The 17,670-nt window shown below is 43.5% G+C and overlaps 1 protein-coding gene and 1 pseudogene across 1 annotated transcript in view; one reads left to right on the top strand and one right to left on the bottom strand.

Moving 5' to 3' along the window:
- Positions 1-849: 849 nt before the first annotated feature.
- GLB1L3 (galactosidase beta 1 like 3) overlaps positions 850-17,670 on the bottom strand; it is a 31,904-nt gene continuing 15,083 nt past the window's right edge. Inside the window, exons 8-19 of the mRNA XM_066254457.1 lie at positions 17,590-17,654; positions 11,604-11,688; positions 9,343-9,480; positions 8,670-8,840; positions 7,895-8,001; positions 6,920-7,060; positions 6,513-6,584; positions 5,915-5,993; positions 5,373-5,460; positions 4,354-4,465; positions 1,125-1,241; positions 850-982 (exon numbers count right to left, since the gene is read on the bottom strand). Of these exons, the coding sequence (XP_066110554.1) occupies positions 917-982; positions 1,125-1,241; positions 4,354-4,465; positions 5,373-5,460; positions 5,915-5,993; positions 6,513-6,584; positions 6,920-7,060; positions 7,895-8,001; positions 8,670-8,840; positions 9,343-9,480; positions 11,604-11,688; positions 17,590-17,654 (1,241 nt within the window). The 3' untranslated portion in view covers positions 850-916. The remainder of the gene's footprint in view (positions 983-1,124; positions 1,242-4,353; positions 4,466-5,372; positions 5,461-5,914; positions 5,994-6,512; positions 6,585-6,919; positions 7,061-7,894; positions 8,002-8,669; positions 8,841-9,342; positions 9,481-11,603; positions 11,689-17,589; positions 17,655-17,670) is intronic.
- Positions 13,092-15,083, top strand: LOC136323837 (capZ-interacting protein pseudogene; annotated as a pseudogene).

Raw genomic sequence — 17,670 nt, 5'->3', positions numbered from 1 at the left:
CCTCCCTTGGGACACTTTCTGGAAGCTTTTAGGCACTATTTCTAACAAGGTCATAGCATTTGGTTAGAGTGTATAGGTTTGAATTAGGGCCAAATGTTATACTTTGATCATAAGAATGTGAATAATAATTTTCAAAGGTGTCATTTGAAAAAATTGGTTGGGTTCTTCATGCATATGTATCTCATCTCACTAAATGTCTGCCCATTATCGGGGGGGGGGGGGCTTGACTATACCCAGCTAGCTGAGGAGTGATAAGACACAGAGCGTGCAATGTCAGGTTTTGCTGTGACACAAGTAGGAACCAAAAAAACAAATTTCTGTTCCTTCTCTGACTGGATGTGATGCACCTGGTCACCTTGGAGACACACAGGCTGCAGGGAAATTCCTGAAGACATTGTTCACTCTCCCCTGCATTCACCCCTCCCACAGACACATGTGTGCTGCGCGCGCACGCGCGCACACACACACACACACACGCCAGGAAGCTGCCAGTCAGCATATATATACACAATACTTTGGCATATAGAGAGAACAGTAATTCCCACTCTCTCTTAGGCCAGAGACCCCTCACTTCCTCCCCACTGAGTATGAAGAAGCAGAAATAAAACTTGTCTTTATTTTATTCATATCTGCCGAAAGGCACATTTAATTAGAGAACAAGAACCTGCTGAGGATTAAGCTTTAACTAGATAAATCAGTCACTGAAGATTTGAAGACATTTTAAAGCCCCAAAATAGGTATCGTGTGGGTATACTACAATATGCATAACAAAATTTCTTTATTGAACGTTATTTTCACATATTTGCTATCGCAGACAAAAGTGTGTTTCATATTCTAGGCATAAATCTTCCTCTTGAGAAACTGCTTGTAGGTGAATTCCAACAATCCACAAAATATTATATGTTATAGCCCAGTCTTAAAGCATCGGTACATTTGTAGTTTGTATGTATGAACCACTCTTGCTTCTTTCAAACAGGATGATCTAGGAAGTAAAGAAAGGCTAACAGTAAGAAAGGGTAAGCCTATTCAATACAGGATGAGAAAGACACTGCAATGTGCATTCTGGGTGACAGAGGCAGATCTGAACATTTATGAGACATGAAGGCAGGATGGCGGTGACTCACCTCATTGTCTCCTGGATGAAGCCAGGCACCAGGAATGTAAAGTGTTTCCTGTGGTCCGATATACCAATATCGTCCAAGGTTATGTCCATTAATGAACACAAATCCATAATTCCAGTCCTGGAAGGGATGGAGGCTTGAGACATGGGAACATATTTACACTGGCAATATGAAATCTAAGGCACTTGAGGAGTGAGAACAAGACTTACCAAGAAGAAAGAAATGTTACTACAACTTAAAGACAATATAGGCCCTGGCCAGTTGGCTCAGCGGTAGAGCGTCGGCCTGGCGTGCGGGGGACCCGGGTTCGATTCCCAGCCAGGGCACATAGGAGAAGCGCCCATTTGCTTCTCCACCCCCACCCCTTCCTCTCTGTCTCTCTCTTCCCCTCCCACAGCCAAGGCTCCATTGGAGCAAAGATGGCCTGGGCGCTGGGGATGGCTCCTTGGCCTCTGCCCCAGGCGCTAGAGTGGCTCTGGTCGCGGCAGAGCGATGCCCCGGAGGGGCAGAGCATCGCCCCCTGGTGGGCAGAGCATCGCCCCTGGTGGGCATGCCAGGTGGATCCCGGTCGGGCACATGTGGGAGTCTGTCTGACTGTCTCTCCCCGTTTCCAGCTTCAGAAAAATACAAAAAAAAAAAAAAAAGACAATATAATTAAAAATTTATATAAAATGAAAAAAATCTTTTAAAATATTTTTTATCTAAACTAATTTTTATAGAAACAGACAATCTGAAGAGTACTTTAATCTTGAAGAAATTTAATTCATACTAACAAACTGTCCCACAAAGAAAATGTTGGTCCTAATGAAATTTACCAAATACTTTTTTAATAACACCAGTCTTACACAAATTCTACTTCCCAAATAATTTGTGATCGCATTTGTTGGGTTTTGGTGACAAAACCCAACAAAGATATCTCAGTCATGAATATAACCAGAAAAGTAGGCTTATTATTTATAAGAGCCAAATACTGGGAATAATACAAATGGCTATCCACAGTAGAATGGTTAAATAAAATATGGTATGCTTATAAAATGGAATTCTATACAGCTATGAAAATAAACATCACTAAGTGGTTGAATCTATAAACAATGTTGAACAAAAGAAGCATATAAAAAAAGATGACATGCATGACTTCAATTTATAAGAAGTCAAAAGAGGAGGCCCTGGCCAGTTGGCTCAGTGATCAAGTGTCAGCCTGGCATGTAGATGTCCCAGGTTCAATTCCTGGTCAGAGCACACAGGAGAAGTGACCATCTACTTCTCCACCCTCCTCCTCCCCTTCTCTCTCTCTCTCTTTCTTCTCCTCCCAGTCATGGCTCGATTGATTTAAACACATCGGTCCCAGGCACTGAGGATAGCTCCATAGAGCCTTCACCTCAGATGCTAAAAATAGCTCAGCTGTGAGCATGGCTCCAGATGGGCAGAGCATTGGCCCCAGACAAGGGGTTGCTGGGTGGATCCCAGTCGGAGCACATGCGGGAGTCTGTCTCTCTATCTTCCCTCTTCTCACTTGGAAAAGAAGAAAAAGAAAAGAGGAAACACTGAATTAGAATGTTAGAAGATAATGGTTTCTTTTTAGGGAGAAAAGGAGGCAATCATTGGGAGGGCTGTTGACAATATTTTTTTAACTCAATGATAATTATTTGGTGTTCACTTTGGGATCATTTTTATATTTCTTATATTTTTTATTTATTGATTTCTGAAAGAGGAAAAGAGAGAGAGGAAAAAAAAACAAACAGAAATGTCGTTCTATTTCTGTATGTGCCCTGACTGAGGATCAAACTGGGAACATCTGTGTATCGGGACAATGCTCTAACCAACTGACCTATCCAGGCACTTGGTGATAATTTATTGAACACTACATTTATCTTTTGTATATTTAATGTTATCTATGTGTGTTTATACATAAAAACATACATGGCCCTGGCCGGTTGGCTCAGCGGTAGAGCGTCGGCCTAGCGTGCAGAGGACCCGGGTTCGATTCCCGGCCAGGGCACACAGGAGAAGCGCCCATTTGCTTCTCCACCCCTCCGCTGCGCTTTCCTCTCTGTCTCTCTCTTCCCCTCCCGCAGCCAAGGCTCCATTGGAGCAAAGATGGCCCGGGCGCTGGGGATGGCTCTGTGGCCTCTGCCTCAGGCGCTAGAGTGGCTCTGGTCCCAACATGGCGACGCCCAGGATGGGCAGAACATCGCCCCCTGGTGGGCAGAGCGTGCCCCTGGTGGGCGTGCCGGGTGGATCCCGGTCGGGCGCATGCGGGAGTCTGTCAGACTGTCTCTCCCTGTTTCCAGCTTCAGAAAAATGAAAAAAAAAAAAAAAGAAAAAAAAGATACATGAGGTAAAAATTAACACCCTCCCCAAAGAACAGTAATTTGCAGATTATAATTGATGAAATGCAAGAAGTAACTGTCCATTTTGGCAAAGAGATACATGAAATCACAATACTGGCAGTGCTTAGCTCAGAGAAATAGTGATGAGAATGTGGGTGAGTGTGGGAGAACTTCTACCATTTGTCCACTGCATGCTGTTATCATTTGAGTTTTTTCATTGTGCTTTGATGTATTAATTTTTTCATCACTAAAAATTTTAATATGGATCAGAAGATGATCAGATGTTACACTATGAGAAACAATATTTGGAAATTACAAGGAAAGTGGTTTATAAGAGACAAGTTTTAGTGAAATTTCAAAAGTTCCCCCAAGAGGTAGGGTTTTTCTTCAGTTGCAGTTTACATTCAATGTTATCCTGTATTAGTTTTGGGTGTACAGCATAGTGGTTAGACAATCATAGATAATACTTTACAAGTGTTTCCCTCTGATATTTCCAGTACCCACCTGGCTCTGTACATAGTTATCACAGTATTATAGCCTATATTCCCTCTGTTGTACTTTACATCCCCATGACTATTCTGTAATTACCAATTTGAGCTTTTTAATCCCTTCACCTTTTTCACTCAACCCCTAACCCCCCACCCCTTGGGCAAATTTTTGAACAATAATACATTATTGGAAAGATTGAGAGATATTGGAAGGTTTGGTTGGAAGTGAGGAAGAAAGGGAAGTAGTTTTCCCAGAAACACTCAGTCTTTGCTTCAAGACTCTTTTAAGTAAAAAAAAAAAAATAGTTGTAACAAAAGAAAAACAAACAAGCAAAAATAAATTTTAAAATTAAAAAAAAAGAAAAGAAAGAATAGGTGTTTGAGACACAAGAGCAGAAGTGGGCACTCACTTACCAGTAGTCTCAGGAAGGTGTCCTTAGGAGAAGAGCCAGCCTTCAAGGTACTGAGGTAGAAGGCAGGGCCCAGGTAGCTAGCTGGGACAGGCCTCCAGGTGGCAGAGCGGAGCCTGGGGAAAGGGCCAAGCTTTGAGGGAGAGGAAAGCCCTTTCCTAATTCTAGTCCCAATATTGACCCCAGATTTCCCATCCAGAGACTAAGATTCTGTCTCAGTGGGACATATCATATTCTAGTGGGACTAGAAGCATTACAATTAGAAACAGGACCCTGACCAGGCAGTGATGCAGTGGATAGAGCATTGGTCTGGGATGCTGGGGACCCAGATTCAAAACCCCAAGGTTGCTGGCTTGAACGCAGCCTCATCAGCTTGAGTGCTGGGTCGCTGGCTTAAGCGTGGGATCATAGATATGACCCTATGGTTGCTGGCTTGAGCTCAAAGGTCAAAAGCTTAAAGCCCAAGGTTGCTGGCTTGAGCAAGGGGTTTCTTACTCTGCTGGAGCGCCCAGTCAAGGCACACATGAGAAAGCAATCAATGAACAACTAAGGTGCCACAAGGAAGAACTGATGCTTCTCATCTCCTTTCCTGTCTGTCCATGCCTGTCCCTTCTCTCTCTCTCCCTCTTTCTATCTCTCTCTCTCTCTCTCACTAAAAAAAAAAAATTAGAACTAGGAGCCCTGGCAGGGTGGTTTAGTGAGTAGAGCATCATCCAGGCCCAAGATCACACACAGGTTTGATCCCAGGTTCGGCCACATGTGAGAAGCAATCAATTAGTGCACAATTAAATGGAATGTGAGTTGATTCTTCTCTCTCTTTCTCCCTTTCCCACCCCCCTCTCAAATCAACGGAGGGGAATATTTTTTTAAATTAGAACCAGAAGACCGGTTCTAGGATTCCAGTCTTGATTTTGAAGTGTAGTCCTGAGTAAATCACTTCAGTTCTCTGAATCTGCAAAGTGAAGAGTTTGAAATCCTGTAGTTCTCCTTCCCAGTGTCTACTGAGAGTAAGTGTGAACACACCTCTCAAAGAAGCTCACTTTCATGTCCACAGAGTAGATAATGAAGCCCTCCAGGGGAATGTCATCGATGGTAACAGATCCAATTAATCCTGCAGATGGGAGGCAGGGAAGAGAATACAGTTAGGCACCTGATATTCTCAGTGTCTGAGACAAACAAGTACCAACTGCATACACCTGTGACAAGGTTCAGCCATGAGGGCAAATTGTCTGACTGGCTATGACTGAAGGTTTCTTGTATGTTCTCATACTATCGAGGAAGTTCCCCACTTAATATCAGGATGCTTCCTGAAATTCCCAAAGGGAGCCTGAGCCCTGTTCTAAGTCAAGCCAGCACCTGATATAACTGTTCTACTTTCCAATACTGGAGAAGGAAGGAGGCAGGCCAATAAACAAGAGAGGAGTTTGTATCTTTGGTCCTAGAACCTAGGTCTCCCACTGCCTAAGTGGCTTATTTTTTCCTCCCAGCTCCAATATAGCACCCGTCTCAGGGTCCTAGTAACTACAAAGAGAGATTACAGCCTGTTTCTCAGGCCTAGAGTCCACCTTTCCGCTCGCTTTGAATTTTCCATGAAAAATTTACTCGTCCTTGATTCTCCACCAGGATCCTTAGGAGTTGACATTCCTGTTTGGGATAGACCAGTTCACGGAAACGACACAGTTGCAGAGAGCTTTTACCCTAGAATCCATTCTTTCCTCTGAGTCCCAGATAGAAAGACAAGCAAATGGGAGACAAGGGAGCTCCGGAGCTCAGTGGTCCGCCCTCTCTTAAGGGCCCTGGGTGTTCCTATTCCACATGTAGTCTCTCCTTTCTTCCACTGGTCTGCCTTAGGAAAAGCAGAGAGACTCATCTGTGCCTTCGATAGAGACCCAACCAGTAGCGGACAGTTGACTTGGGGCTCAATGGGAAAATTCCATTCACACTGATGATCACATATATCTGATCTGGACCTGATGAATCTGAGCCTGGGAGGTGCAGTAATGCTTATTGCTCTAGACAAACACTTCCCGCCGGGATCCTATGTGAGAAGTAATGCCAAAGGGCCGTGGTAGAGAGAAGAGACAGTCTATGTCAGAACAGGTTGTGTTTGCATTTATTTGAGTTGGAGGTCTAGGGCAGCATCTAGATTCTTGAATTACATACCTCATCTATAGAAACATTCACGTTCTCATAACCATAACCCAGAATTCCTATAAGTGTCTCATTCAAAAACACCTGTAAAGAAAGAACTGGTGTCAGACTGGTAGGCCCACTGAAGAAAGAAAGAAGAGAGGCTCTAGTTTAGGCAGGAGATTATTATAAAGGAAGGCACTGACCATGGTGCTCACTGATGGCTAGAAGCTGATAGGGAGGCCCCAACAGACTTGGGTTGTGATAAAGCAGAAAGCAAGCCTTTTTGGTTTGATTTTGTATTCCCAATGCCTCACACATAGTAGGTGCCCAAAAATACTATCAAACAGTAAAGTTGACCAGTGACTGACTACCCTCCCCAAGAGCAGAGTTGAGCTAACTGTTCTGCTTACCTCCACAGACAGCCTGCTGACTCCTACCTGTGCTATATCGTGAACCTTAGCATTGAGCAGACCTCCAGAGCAGATGTAAGTCTCATAAAGGACAAATCCATAGGATTGACCACTTCCATTGTTTATGGGAAGATTCTCCATGTTGACTGGCTGATCAGTTATGACAGGCTGGAAGAGAGACATGGCAGAAACCGTACCAGCGTGATGAGAAGTCAGGATCCTTCTTCCTATGACCTGTCATTTTTGTTGTTGTTGTTATACCTCCAAATGATCCCCAAGGGTTCTATGGATGAAAAATACTAAACTGATGCTATGTGATGATGCCCTGCTGCTTGACACCTTCACTGGCCAGGAAACTTGGGGGGGGGCATGATAGAGGGAAAACTGCAATCATGAGAACTAACAGAGTAAATAAGTTGTGTTCTAACATAACTGAAGTCGAGTCAAGAATTACACACTAAACAAACATCTGTGTAGCATCCACAACGTGTCAGGCAATTATTTTCATCTAAAATGGTAATAGAAAAGGTAAATTCAATATGAATTCAAGGGCTGACATTTTTCAAACAATGTCCATCTTTTCTTCAAACTAGGACAGGTAGTCTAATTTTAAATGGAGAGCAGGGACCTGTCAAGGTTCAGTGATTTGCCCTCATGGATGGTGAGGTAGAGTCAGAAACTCAGTTTCATGGGTTCTTAGCTCAATAGCCTTTGCCATACAGATCACACAGTCCCCCAGAAGAGCATTCACTAGATGGATTTATCTGAGTTGGGCAACAGGACCCTCTAAAATCCTGCCTCTCTGCCCACCCCCACTCAATTCTCCAAGTTCAAGCCACTTCACAGTCCACTAAGAAGGAGCTTATGGATCTTACCCTATAGTTCTAAACTGGGACAAAAGGCAGAGAATCTGTTTTTGCACCTACAATAAAAGCTCTTGAAAAGCTCTGTTCTGTGTCCTAAGGCCTTCTTCCCCTGTTCCAGTGCCCAGGTAGTACTCACCTCATTTAAGTACTGCAGGACATCCCACAGTGGCAAGTAAAGGGACGGACTCATAGAAGGATACACGGCCTTGGGAGTGAGCACAGGTAAGGGGGGCAGGGGAGATGCTGCAATGAAAATAGACCACAGGGTAAGAAGTGCCTGGAGTAACTACTGCCTTCCCCAAGCCTCTCCATCCCTATTCATGAACTCTCCTGTCCCAGAGCCAGCAAGAGAAATGGGTCCTATCCTTGTACATGGCTATACTTCTCCAAGAGTGATGAAAACTGACAAGAGGTAAATCCAAACGATTCTGTATGCAGACAGTTGACAGAGAGAGCCCTGAAGGGGGCAGTGTTGGTCATACTGACGCAAGGCTCTTAGGGAACAAGGACTCTGCCTTATACATTTTGTTACTGTCATTGCTTACCTACTTTCTAGCACACAGTAGGTGATTAACTTGATTTAAATAAAAGTAAGTAGAATAAGCTTTGTTATTATATATACATGTATTATATTATACACCATTTTAAGAGTTTTAATGAATAGTAACTTAATTTTCATAAACATTATAGGAGATAAGTATCATTTTCTTCATATTTTGGGGAAGAAATTGAGGCTTAAAGGGCTTTAAAACACTCTTGCAAAACCACACAGCTTTCACATGGGAAATCAGGATTTGAACTTGTTACCCTTGCTCTGAATCACATCATTAAGTTTATGCCCACAGGGTATTTCCTCACCCTTCCAATTCATAAGGAGCGCCCACCCCACAGTTAAAAGGATTGATGAGTACCTAAGACAGATTCAAAGAGTTTTCGCAGCTTGAAATATTTTTCTGTGTAGTCCCCGGCCTCTGTGAGTACAGCATCATAGTCTGCAAGATAGCACGGCACTGTCACCGGCCAGCCAGGCCCCCAGCACAGGCCCCGCTTCAGCACTGAGAGCATGAGATTGGCCAGAACCACTAGAGGGGGACAGAAGGCTCATCTTTCCCACCCTGGCCAGGTCTATCCCTCACTAGGGTATGAGGGACTAAGGCCAATTCAGGAACATTCCCTGGGGATCTGAGGCTGCCATGACATTGGGTTCATCCTCTGTTTCACTTTCTAATGGACACTTTCTCCTTTCCTCAATCTGAATTGCCCAGCTGTGCCCATCTATCACTTGTACAATCATTTGTGAATGTCCTTCTAGCAATCACCATGTGTAGTCTGTCTCCCTTGGAAAGTTGACTCAAGGGGTCAATGTACGTGATGAGGGAAGCAGAACTTTAGGGTCACAGGCATCCACATCTACTGCATTGGGGGCATTACCAACATTACAGAGGAAAGAAAAATAGGAAAATCCTCAATGCTCAGCAAAGATCATAAGTCAAGGGCCTGGTGATGCCAGAATGGTTTAGCACCTCCTCTGTTCAGCTCCAGCACCACCTCTGCTGGAAAGTGACCAAACCAGTGAACACTTGCCATAGCTCGTGACAACACCCTTGTGTATCCCAAAATCTGTGGCCCCATTTATGAAACCAAAGTTGGTTCCACCATGGAACATGTATACGTTGAAGGAGATCTCAAATTTAATAAATTCAGAGACAGTTTTTTCAACATCTGTAGAGGAGAAATATAAGAAAGTAGACAAAATTAAAAACCACTAATTTGAAAAGATACATGCAATCTATGTTCATTGCAGCATTATTTACCATAGTCAAGACATGGAAGCAACCTAAGTGTCCATCAATGGACGACTGAATAAAGAACATGTAGTACACATATACATAGAATGTTACTCGGCCATAAAAAAAGATGAAATCATACCATTTGCAACAACATGAACTGACCTAGAGGGTATTGTGTTAAGTGAAATAAGTCAGACAGAGAAAGATAAATACCATATGATCTCACTAATATGTGGAATCTAAAGAAGAAAATTAATGCGCACAAACAAAACAGAAACAAACTCATAGTTACAGAGCACAGACTGATGGTCGCCAGATGGGAGGGGGGTTGGCAGACTGAGTGAAAAAGGTAAAGGGATTAAGAAGTATAAATTTGCGGTTATAAAATAGTCACAGGGATATAAAGTACATCATAAGGAATATAGTCGATAATGTTGTAATAACTATGTGTGGGATCAGATGGGTACTAGGCTTATCAGGGGGATCACACTGTAAATTACAGATGTCTAACCACAATTCTGCACACCTGAAACTACTATAAAATAATATTTATTGTCAAAAAATAAATATTTAACTCACTAAAAAGAAGTGAAGAGAAGACAAAAGTCACTGGTGAAATCTTTTTCTCAATCCCACCCCGCAATCAACTTAATTGTTTTGTCCTTCAACCTCTGCTAAGATTCTAACCAGAAAACAGGTGGGATGGGCCAGAACTCCTCTAGGCAACTACATCTGGTTTCCTGGAGCCTTTTTAAAAAAGTTATGTTTCTCAGATTATGAACATAATTGGACTCCTAACTCTATATGTTAAATAATAACCTAAGAACCCTTACGTCACTTACATACCTAATATTCATTATAGTTTTTGAAGATGTACAAATAAATTATTATACCTTCATTGCTACCTTTGAGCGTAATATCTCTGGGAACACTGGTTTAGAACCTCTGCAATAGTCCACATGGGCTGTTCTCAATTTTAAGCCACAGAAATTCTGGTTTTGCTTCTATGATTTAACAGGTATGATCATCATCTTTCCACTGGTCATAATGGAAAGCAAAGTGGTTAAAAGTTAGATGTGGGATTTGATCCTGGCTGTGTTCTTTACTGTTTGGATGACCTTGGGTGGCTTATTTCTTTTCCTCTAAGCTTCTTCTTCCTTATTTGTTATATGAAGGTCCAAATTCCTACTAACCACGTCATAGGACTGTTGAGAAAATATATGTAAGAAACAGTGCCTGACAGATGAGTGATCAGAAAAATGTTTGATGGTGGAGGTGGCAGGGTTCTACTTTTCAGGCCAAAGCAGACTTTTCTCAGTTGCTCAGTGCTTTTCAAAAGTTCTTTTTACTTTGGGTACAAGTGAGTTTGCTTTCCTAATAGTGATAGCAAAATACTTTCATTAACAACTTCTGCTAGGCACTGACCTGAGTGGTTTACATGGACTGCCATATTTAATCTTCACAACAACCCTATGAGGTAAGTGACATGATAATCCCCATTCTTGAATGAGGACACTAAGGTTTGGAAGTGAAGGAAAGCTGCTTTGGGTCACGCAGCTAGGGCTGCAGGGCTGGGATTGATATCCTGATCTCTTTGGAGCCAGTGTGTACTCTGTCAACCATCATTGCCTGTCTTCTCCTGATAATTCCTACCACACACTTGACAATGGCACAGCAATGGCCTGGGCAATTTCCAGAGATGATTAACAATTTTAGCAAATGCATCCCCTTCTTCAGAGATGTCCCCCTCTGCGGCCACCATGACCCCCACCTCTGTGGGTCTGCAGCTGTCTTTTTTGTCACTGCACCCTCTTTGCTTCAAAGCACTTGTCACATATTGTTGTCACTCCTTAATTATCTGTCAGCTCCACTAAAGGACAAGCTCCCTGGGGGCAGGAGCCAGGTAATTTTTAGTCACCAGTTTGCCATCAGGCCTCTCCACATCCCTGTAGGTAGTAGTCATGGTCACTGAGCTGATTAAGTAGTGGAGAAATGTGTGAACGATCCATGACTCAGGGCCATCCCTACTTGGTTCAAACACGGAGAAACACTTACCGTTAGCATTTTTAACCTTGTGTATATCTCCCCAGGTGTCAAACCAGCCGACCCAGTATTCCATAATCATAATGGGCTTATTTCTCTAGAAACAAACCAAATAAGATACTAAGTCTGACAAAAAAGGGGGGGAAATCAGAACAACTGAATACAACAGATGAGAGTTAGAGTAACGTGTGTCTTTCACTTTTTTCCAAGTCAGCCTGAGTCCCCCCCCCCCCATCCATTACGCCTTTGGTTTCTCCATGCCTCTAAACAGTCATGATCGCCAGACTCTCCCGGCTTTCAGTGCCTCTCTGCTCTACCTGGATAACACCATCTATAATCCCCACCTTGTTGTATGTGAAGCTGGTATTGAGAGACTCAGCTTTGGATGCACAAAGATCCTTATGCAGAAACTGAGACTCAAAGGTTATATTGCTGGTAAAGTCAGAGACACAACTCAAATCCAGGTGTGAGCCAAACTATCAGCCATTAAATTACATTGTCTTTTAAGTATATAATTTGAAGGGATCTCAAGTGGCAGAGGAGGTGGAAGTTATACTCCCCTCCTCCTTGGACTACATCGAAATTACAACTAAATTATAGAAAATCAACCTAGAGAACCATCTGAAGACTGGCTGAATAAAAGTCTTATAACTAAGAATATACAGAAGAAATCTCATTGAGCCTGAGGGGCAGAGGTACAAGAAGGGGTGGTGTCACATCCACGTGTGGAGGCTGAGTATCTGGAGAAATATCTCAGCTGCAAAAGTCCACCCTGAAGAGTGAGGGGTCTCAGTCCTACACTGAGCTCTCCAGCCCAGAGCAGCAGTGCCAGGAAGAGGAGCCCACATTACATCTGGTTGTGATAATCAGTGGTGATTCTGATGGCCCAAGTGAGATAGAAGTCTGCTAGAAGCCCAGGCTCTCTCCTAAAAAAACAGTGCACAAAGTCTCATTCACGTGGCCAAATCTTAATCTATTGTAGCCTGAGGAACCCTACTGGATCTACCCTGATGACTCCTTAAGATCCTACCCCACTGCAACGGTCCCCAGACCCCATGCATGAGGTGGTGGCCTTGATGTACCCTAAGACTTTGCTGAGTGGTCTCAGACCCAGCATGGTGCCAAGTGTGAATCTGTATTTACCTGGTGAACACCGCTTACCCCTACCTGGTGACTCAAAAAACTGCCTCACATACTACCCAAGGCTCTTATAGTGAGTGAGCCTAGTGGGTTATTGATAGGTGGCAACAAATCTCAGTATGCCTTGGGCCTTTTGCTGAGCTGCCCCAGGCCTGGTACTGGTGGCAGATAAATCGGAATGCCACTTTGTTCCCTCCACATGCAACCAGGCCCAGCACAGGCAACTATCAATGATGGATATCTTTGTAGCTCCAATCAGCGAGCACAGGGTTGGTCACGGGCAATTTCTGACATTGATCTGCATTGGAGTTCCTCCCAAGAAGCCCTAGTACCAACACACCTGCTGGCTGTCTTCAGACCATGTTAGAGCACAAACCAATTAGCTCCACAAATGGCACCAGACACTACTGGGGCAAATTCTACTTCTTGGGGTCAGCCCCACACAGCAGCTCATACACTGTGGTAAGGGTCAGTCCTCACAGACAGACAGCCAAAGGGCCAACCCCACCAATGACGGACCAATAGCAAACAAGATTCAATGACGTAACCCACACAAGAGACACTCCTGGTATTCAAGAACACTGCACCATTGGGTCTTATAGGACACCTACTACTAGGAGACACAGCAAGACTGAGAGATACAGCAGATCTACCCAATACACAGAAACCAACACAGAGAGGCTGCCAAAATTGAAAGAAAAAAAAAAAGCCCCAAGTAAAAGAACAGGAGAGATCTCTAGAAAAGGAACTAAATAAAATGGAGGCAAGCAATTTACCAGATACAGAGTTCAAAACAATGGTTATAAGAATGCACAAGAAACTTAGGGGACTAATGAATGAACTCAGTGAGATCTTCAACAAAGAAATAGTAGGCATTAAAAAAACATAGAAACCATAAAAAAATAAAAATGAAGAAAACAATATATGAAATGAAGCATATACTAGAAGGAATCAACAGTAGATTAAATAAATTAGAGGATCGAATTAGTGATTTGGGAGACAAGGTAGCAGAAAACACCCAATCAGAGAAGCAAAAAGAAAAGAGAATTTTAAAAAGTGAGAATGGTTCAAGGAGCATCTGGGATAACATCAAACATAACAACATCTGCATCAGAGGAGTACCAGGAGAAGAGAGAGAATAAGGGACTGAGAAACTATTTGAAGAAATAATGACTGAAAACTTCCCTTATCTGGTGGAAGAACACACACAAGCACAGAGGGTTCCAAACAAGTCCCACCCATAGAGTCCCACACCAAGACACATCATAGATAAAATGGCCAATGTTGAAGACAAACAGAAAACCTTAAAAGCAGCAAGAGAAAGACAGTTAACTAATAGGGAGTTCCCATAATGCTGTCAGCTGATTTCTCAACAGAAAGTTTTCCGGCCAGAAGGGGTTGGCACAAAATATTCAAAGTACTGGCTCGGAGGTGGGAGGCCACCACAGCCTAGACCAGGAGGGGAGCAGGGACACTGGGACTGTGAGCCAGGCAGTGGATCAGAGTGGCACCTGGAAGACACAGAGGAAAGACCCTCAGAGACCATCACCGATGTGGACAGCTTGATGCCCACCTTGGTGGCCCAGCTGGCCTGATGGTTTAGGGAGCAGGTGGCAGCCATAAAGGGGACACCAGCCAGTAAACCAGCAGAAGGGAACCATCCTGCACCTGCCCTAGGTCCCCTCACCCAAGGCAGAGCTGGGACTGATCCGAGTGAAGAAATCACTGCCCAATAAAAGCCACCTTCCTAAAGTCAAGCTTTAGAGCTTGCCTCTGATGGAGAAGCTTCAGGCAGATTTAGCCTTCAATCCAGCCACCCTGCAGCCTAACCCCACCCATGGGTCCTGGACTCAAGGCCATATTGTCACCACCTCACAGCCCACCTTCTACTCCCAGCAGCCTGAGGAGTAGAGAGGGTGCTTATTGGCTTCCACCAACATCTGGAGGGCAACCATCTGCTGTTACAACAAAGTGTAGACAGGGGGCTTCATGAAAAGGGGCCCTCCCTCCCAGTGATTCTGAGTTCTCAGACAGACTCTGAGGAAATGGGAGATTTCAGGGTGGCAGAGTCGTCCCAGGGGAATGGTGCCCAGGAAGAAACCGTGCACGAGGTTTTTCCCATCCAAGAGTAAGGTCCCAGTCTCCACTCAGCCTGGTAAGGGGACAGTGTGGAGAGAAAGGAACATAACCCTGGGGTCCCATGAGAAGCCCCCTCTGAGAAGGATGTCCAACAGGACAGAGAAGCAGGAGGAGGAGAACACCTGGGGCCCAGAGAAATATATGCACCCCATATTCACTGCAGCATTATTTACAATAGCCAAAAATGAAAGCAACACAAGTGCCCATCAATAGACAATGGATAGAGGCCCAGGCCAGGTAGCTGAGTTTGTTAGAGAGTCATCCTGATATACCAAGGTTATGTATTTAATCCCTGGTCAGGGCACATATAAGAATTAACCAATCAATGCATCAATAAGTGGAACAACAAATTGATGTATTTCTCTCTCTCTTTCTCTTTTTCCCTCCCTCCCTCTTTTCCTCTCCCTCTAAAATCAATAAAATTAAAAGTTAAAAAGATAGACAAGTGGATAAAATAGCAGTGGTACATATATTAAAAGAAATATTACTCAGTCATAAAAAAGAATGAAATCTTGCAATGTTAACATTATAGATGGACCTAAAGGTATTATGCTAAGTGAAATAAGCCAGACAGAGAAAGATAAACACCATATAATATCATTTATATGTGGAATCTAAAGAACAAAATAAACAAACAAAATTGAAACAGACTCATAGATACAGAGAACAAACTGATAGGAGGCTAGGTGAAAAAGTGAAGGCCTAGAGAAGTACAAATTGGCAGTTACAAAAGAGTCACAGGAATGTAAATACAGCATAAAAAATATAGTCGATAATATTGTAATGACTATGCATGGTGCAGGAAGGGAACTAGAGTTATTGAGGGGTCACTCTGTAAATTATATAAATGCCTAACCGCTATTCTATACTCTTGAAAATAATATAAAATAATATTGACTGTCAACTATAATTGAAAAAAAAAGGCATTTCAGGGGGAAAAAAGCCAAAAACTGAAGGCCAGTATTTCTCACAAACAAGAAAGTAAATATTGTCAATAAAATATGAACAAACTGCATCTAGCACTATATAAAATTAGAATACATCACAATCAAGTAAGATTCATTCTAGGAATGCAAGACTGGGTCAATATTCACAAACAACATTAATCATATTAGCATACAAAAAAAGAAGGACATATGAGAAAAGCTGCGTGAGCTTTGGGTTTGGCTCTAACGTTCAATGTGTGCCAACACTCGCACTCAGGCTCAGAAGGAAGAAGCACTTGTTCGTGCTGCGACGGGGTGAACCTCAGAGCCATCAGCCACATGAAAGGAGCCAGGCAGGTGCAAAAGGCTAGACATTGTATGATTCCATTTAAAGGAAATATCTACAAAAGGCAAGTGTGTAGGGATAGAAAGCAGATCAGTGGTTGGGTAGGGCTGGAGATGGGAGAGGGGATTAACTGCAAATGAGCATGAGAATGCTTTTTAGATCGCGGTGATGGTCTTACAACTCTATGTGTTGAATTATATACTTACGGTGGGAGCATTTAATGGTGTGTAAATTATAATTCAAGAAAGCTGTTTTTAAAAGTGACCAGAAAAGACACAACAAAAGAGAATTATTAAAGGCATTAAAACTAGAAAGTGATGTGAATCTACTGTTGGCAGAGTCCTTTCTTTTTTTAAATTTTTACTTACTGATTTTAAAATGAAAGAAAAAGGAAGAGAGAGAGAGCAAGAGAGAGAATCATCAATGTGTTGTTCCACTTATTGATGCATTCGTTGGCTGATGCTTGTACATGTCCTGACCGGAGATCAAACCCACAACCTTAGTGTACCAGGACGCAGCTCTAACCAACTGAGCTATCCGGCCAGGGTGAGTCCTGTCTCTTTATACAAGATCATAAACTACAGAAATTGCTGAGTAAAAAAAATAAGATTAACCAGCCCTTTAATTAAAACTTGTGGGGGAGGGTGCAAGTCTGAAGAGAGGCATGGAGGGAGTGCTCTGGAAGGCTCTGGCCCAGCACAAGCTCCATGCTTTGCAGGACTTGCAGAAGGCCGCCCTGCATGAGGGAGGAGAGCAGGTAGAAGCCAGAGACGAAGACTGCGGCAGGCACACAGGACACGGCACAGGTTTTAGATGTTATCCCAGACTCAAAGGAACCCCAGGAAAGTGAGTGAACCAGAGGAAACCATAATCACATTCAGTCTGTCGGAGCCCAATCTGGTTCTGTGGGGAGAGGAGATTGCCCCTGATGGCACAGGCTGTCCATCTTTGTACTATCACCGGGGCACCCATTGGGAGGAAACTAGGAGCTAATCCATCCCTGTTTGTTCAATGAACTCAGGTGCAGTACAGGCATTCATTCTCATAATCCACACAGCGTGGCTACAGAAGGCTGACCCCACCACAGCAAGGTCTGACTCCTCTGTCAGCAGTACACACGGCCATGTCTGAGCTCTGTCTTCACAGAGGAAAGAGAAGTCGTCTCCCTCTGATTTACCTGACATGACCCCCCTCACCCTTCTCCTGGTCATCTCCATCAGGTGCTCCACTAATAGAGGTGACAGAAGCAGCCTTGCTTCCTCATTCCTCAGGACAAAAGATATCATCTCCCCAAGTTGCTTTGGAATCCAGCTGAGTCCCCGGGGGAAAAGCTGTGGTCTCTTTGTCAAGCCTCCTATCCTCACTGGACAGCAGTTGCACAGGTTGTGGGAAGGCAGTGGTCAGGGCAGGCGAAGGGGCTAAGACTTCATCTCTGAGACGTCCTTACCTGCACTTTATAAAGGTGTGTGAAAATGCCCTTCCAAAATGAGTTTAAGTTGATGGTGGCCAGCACTGTAGAAAGAAGGGA

Source organism: Saccopteryx bilineata, chromosome 2 (genome assembly GCF_036850765.1).
Source record: "Saccopteryx bilineata isolate mSacBil1 chromosome 2, mSacBil1_pri_phased_curated, whole genome shotgun sequence".
NCBI classification, from domain to species: domain Eukaryota; kingdom Metazoa; phylum Chordata; class Mammalia; order Chiroptera; family Emballonuridae; genus Saccopteryx; species Saccopteryx bilineata.
This window is presented reverse-complemented; position numbering and strand designations above follow the sequence as displayed.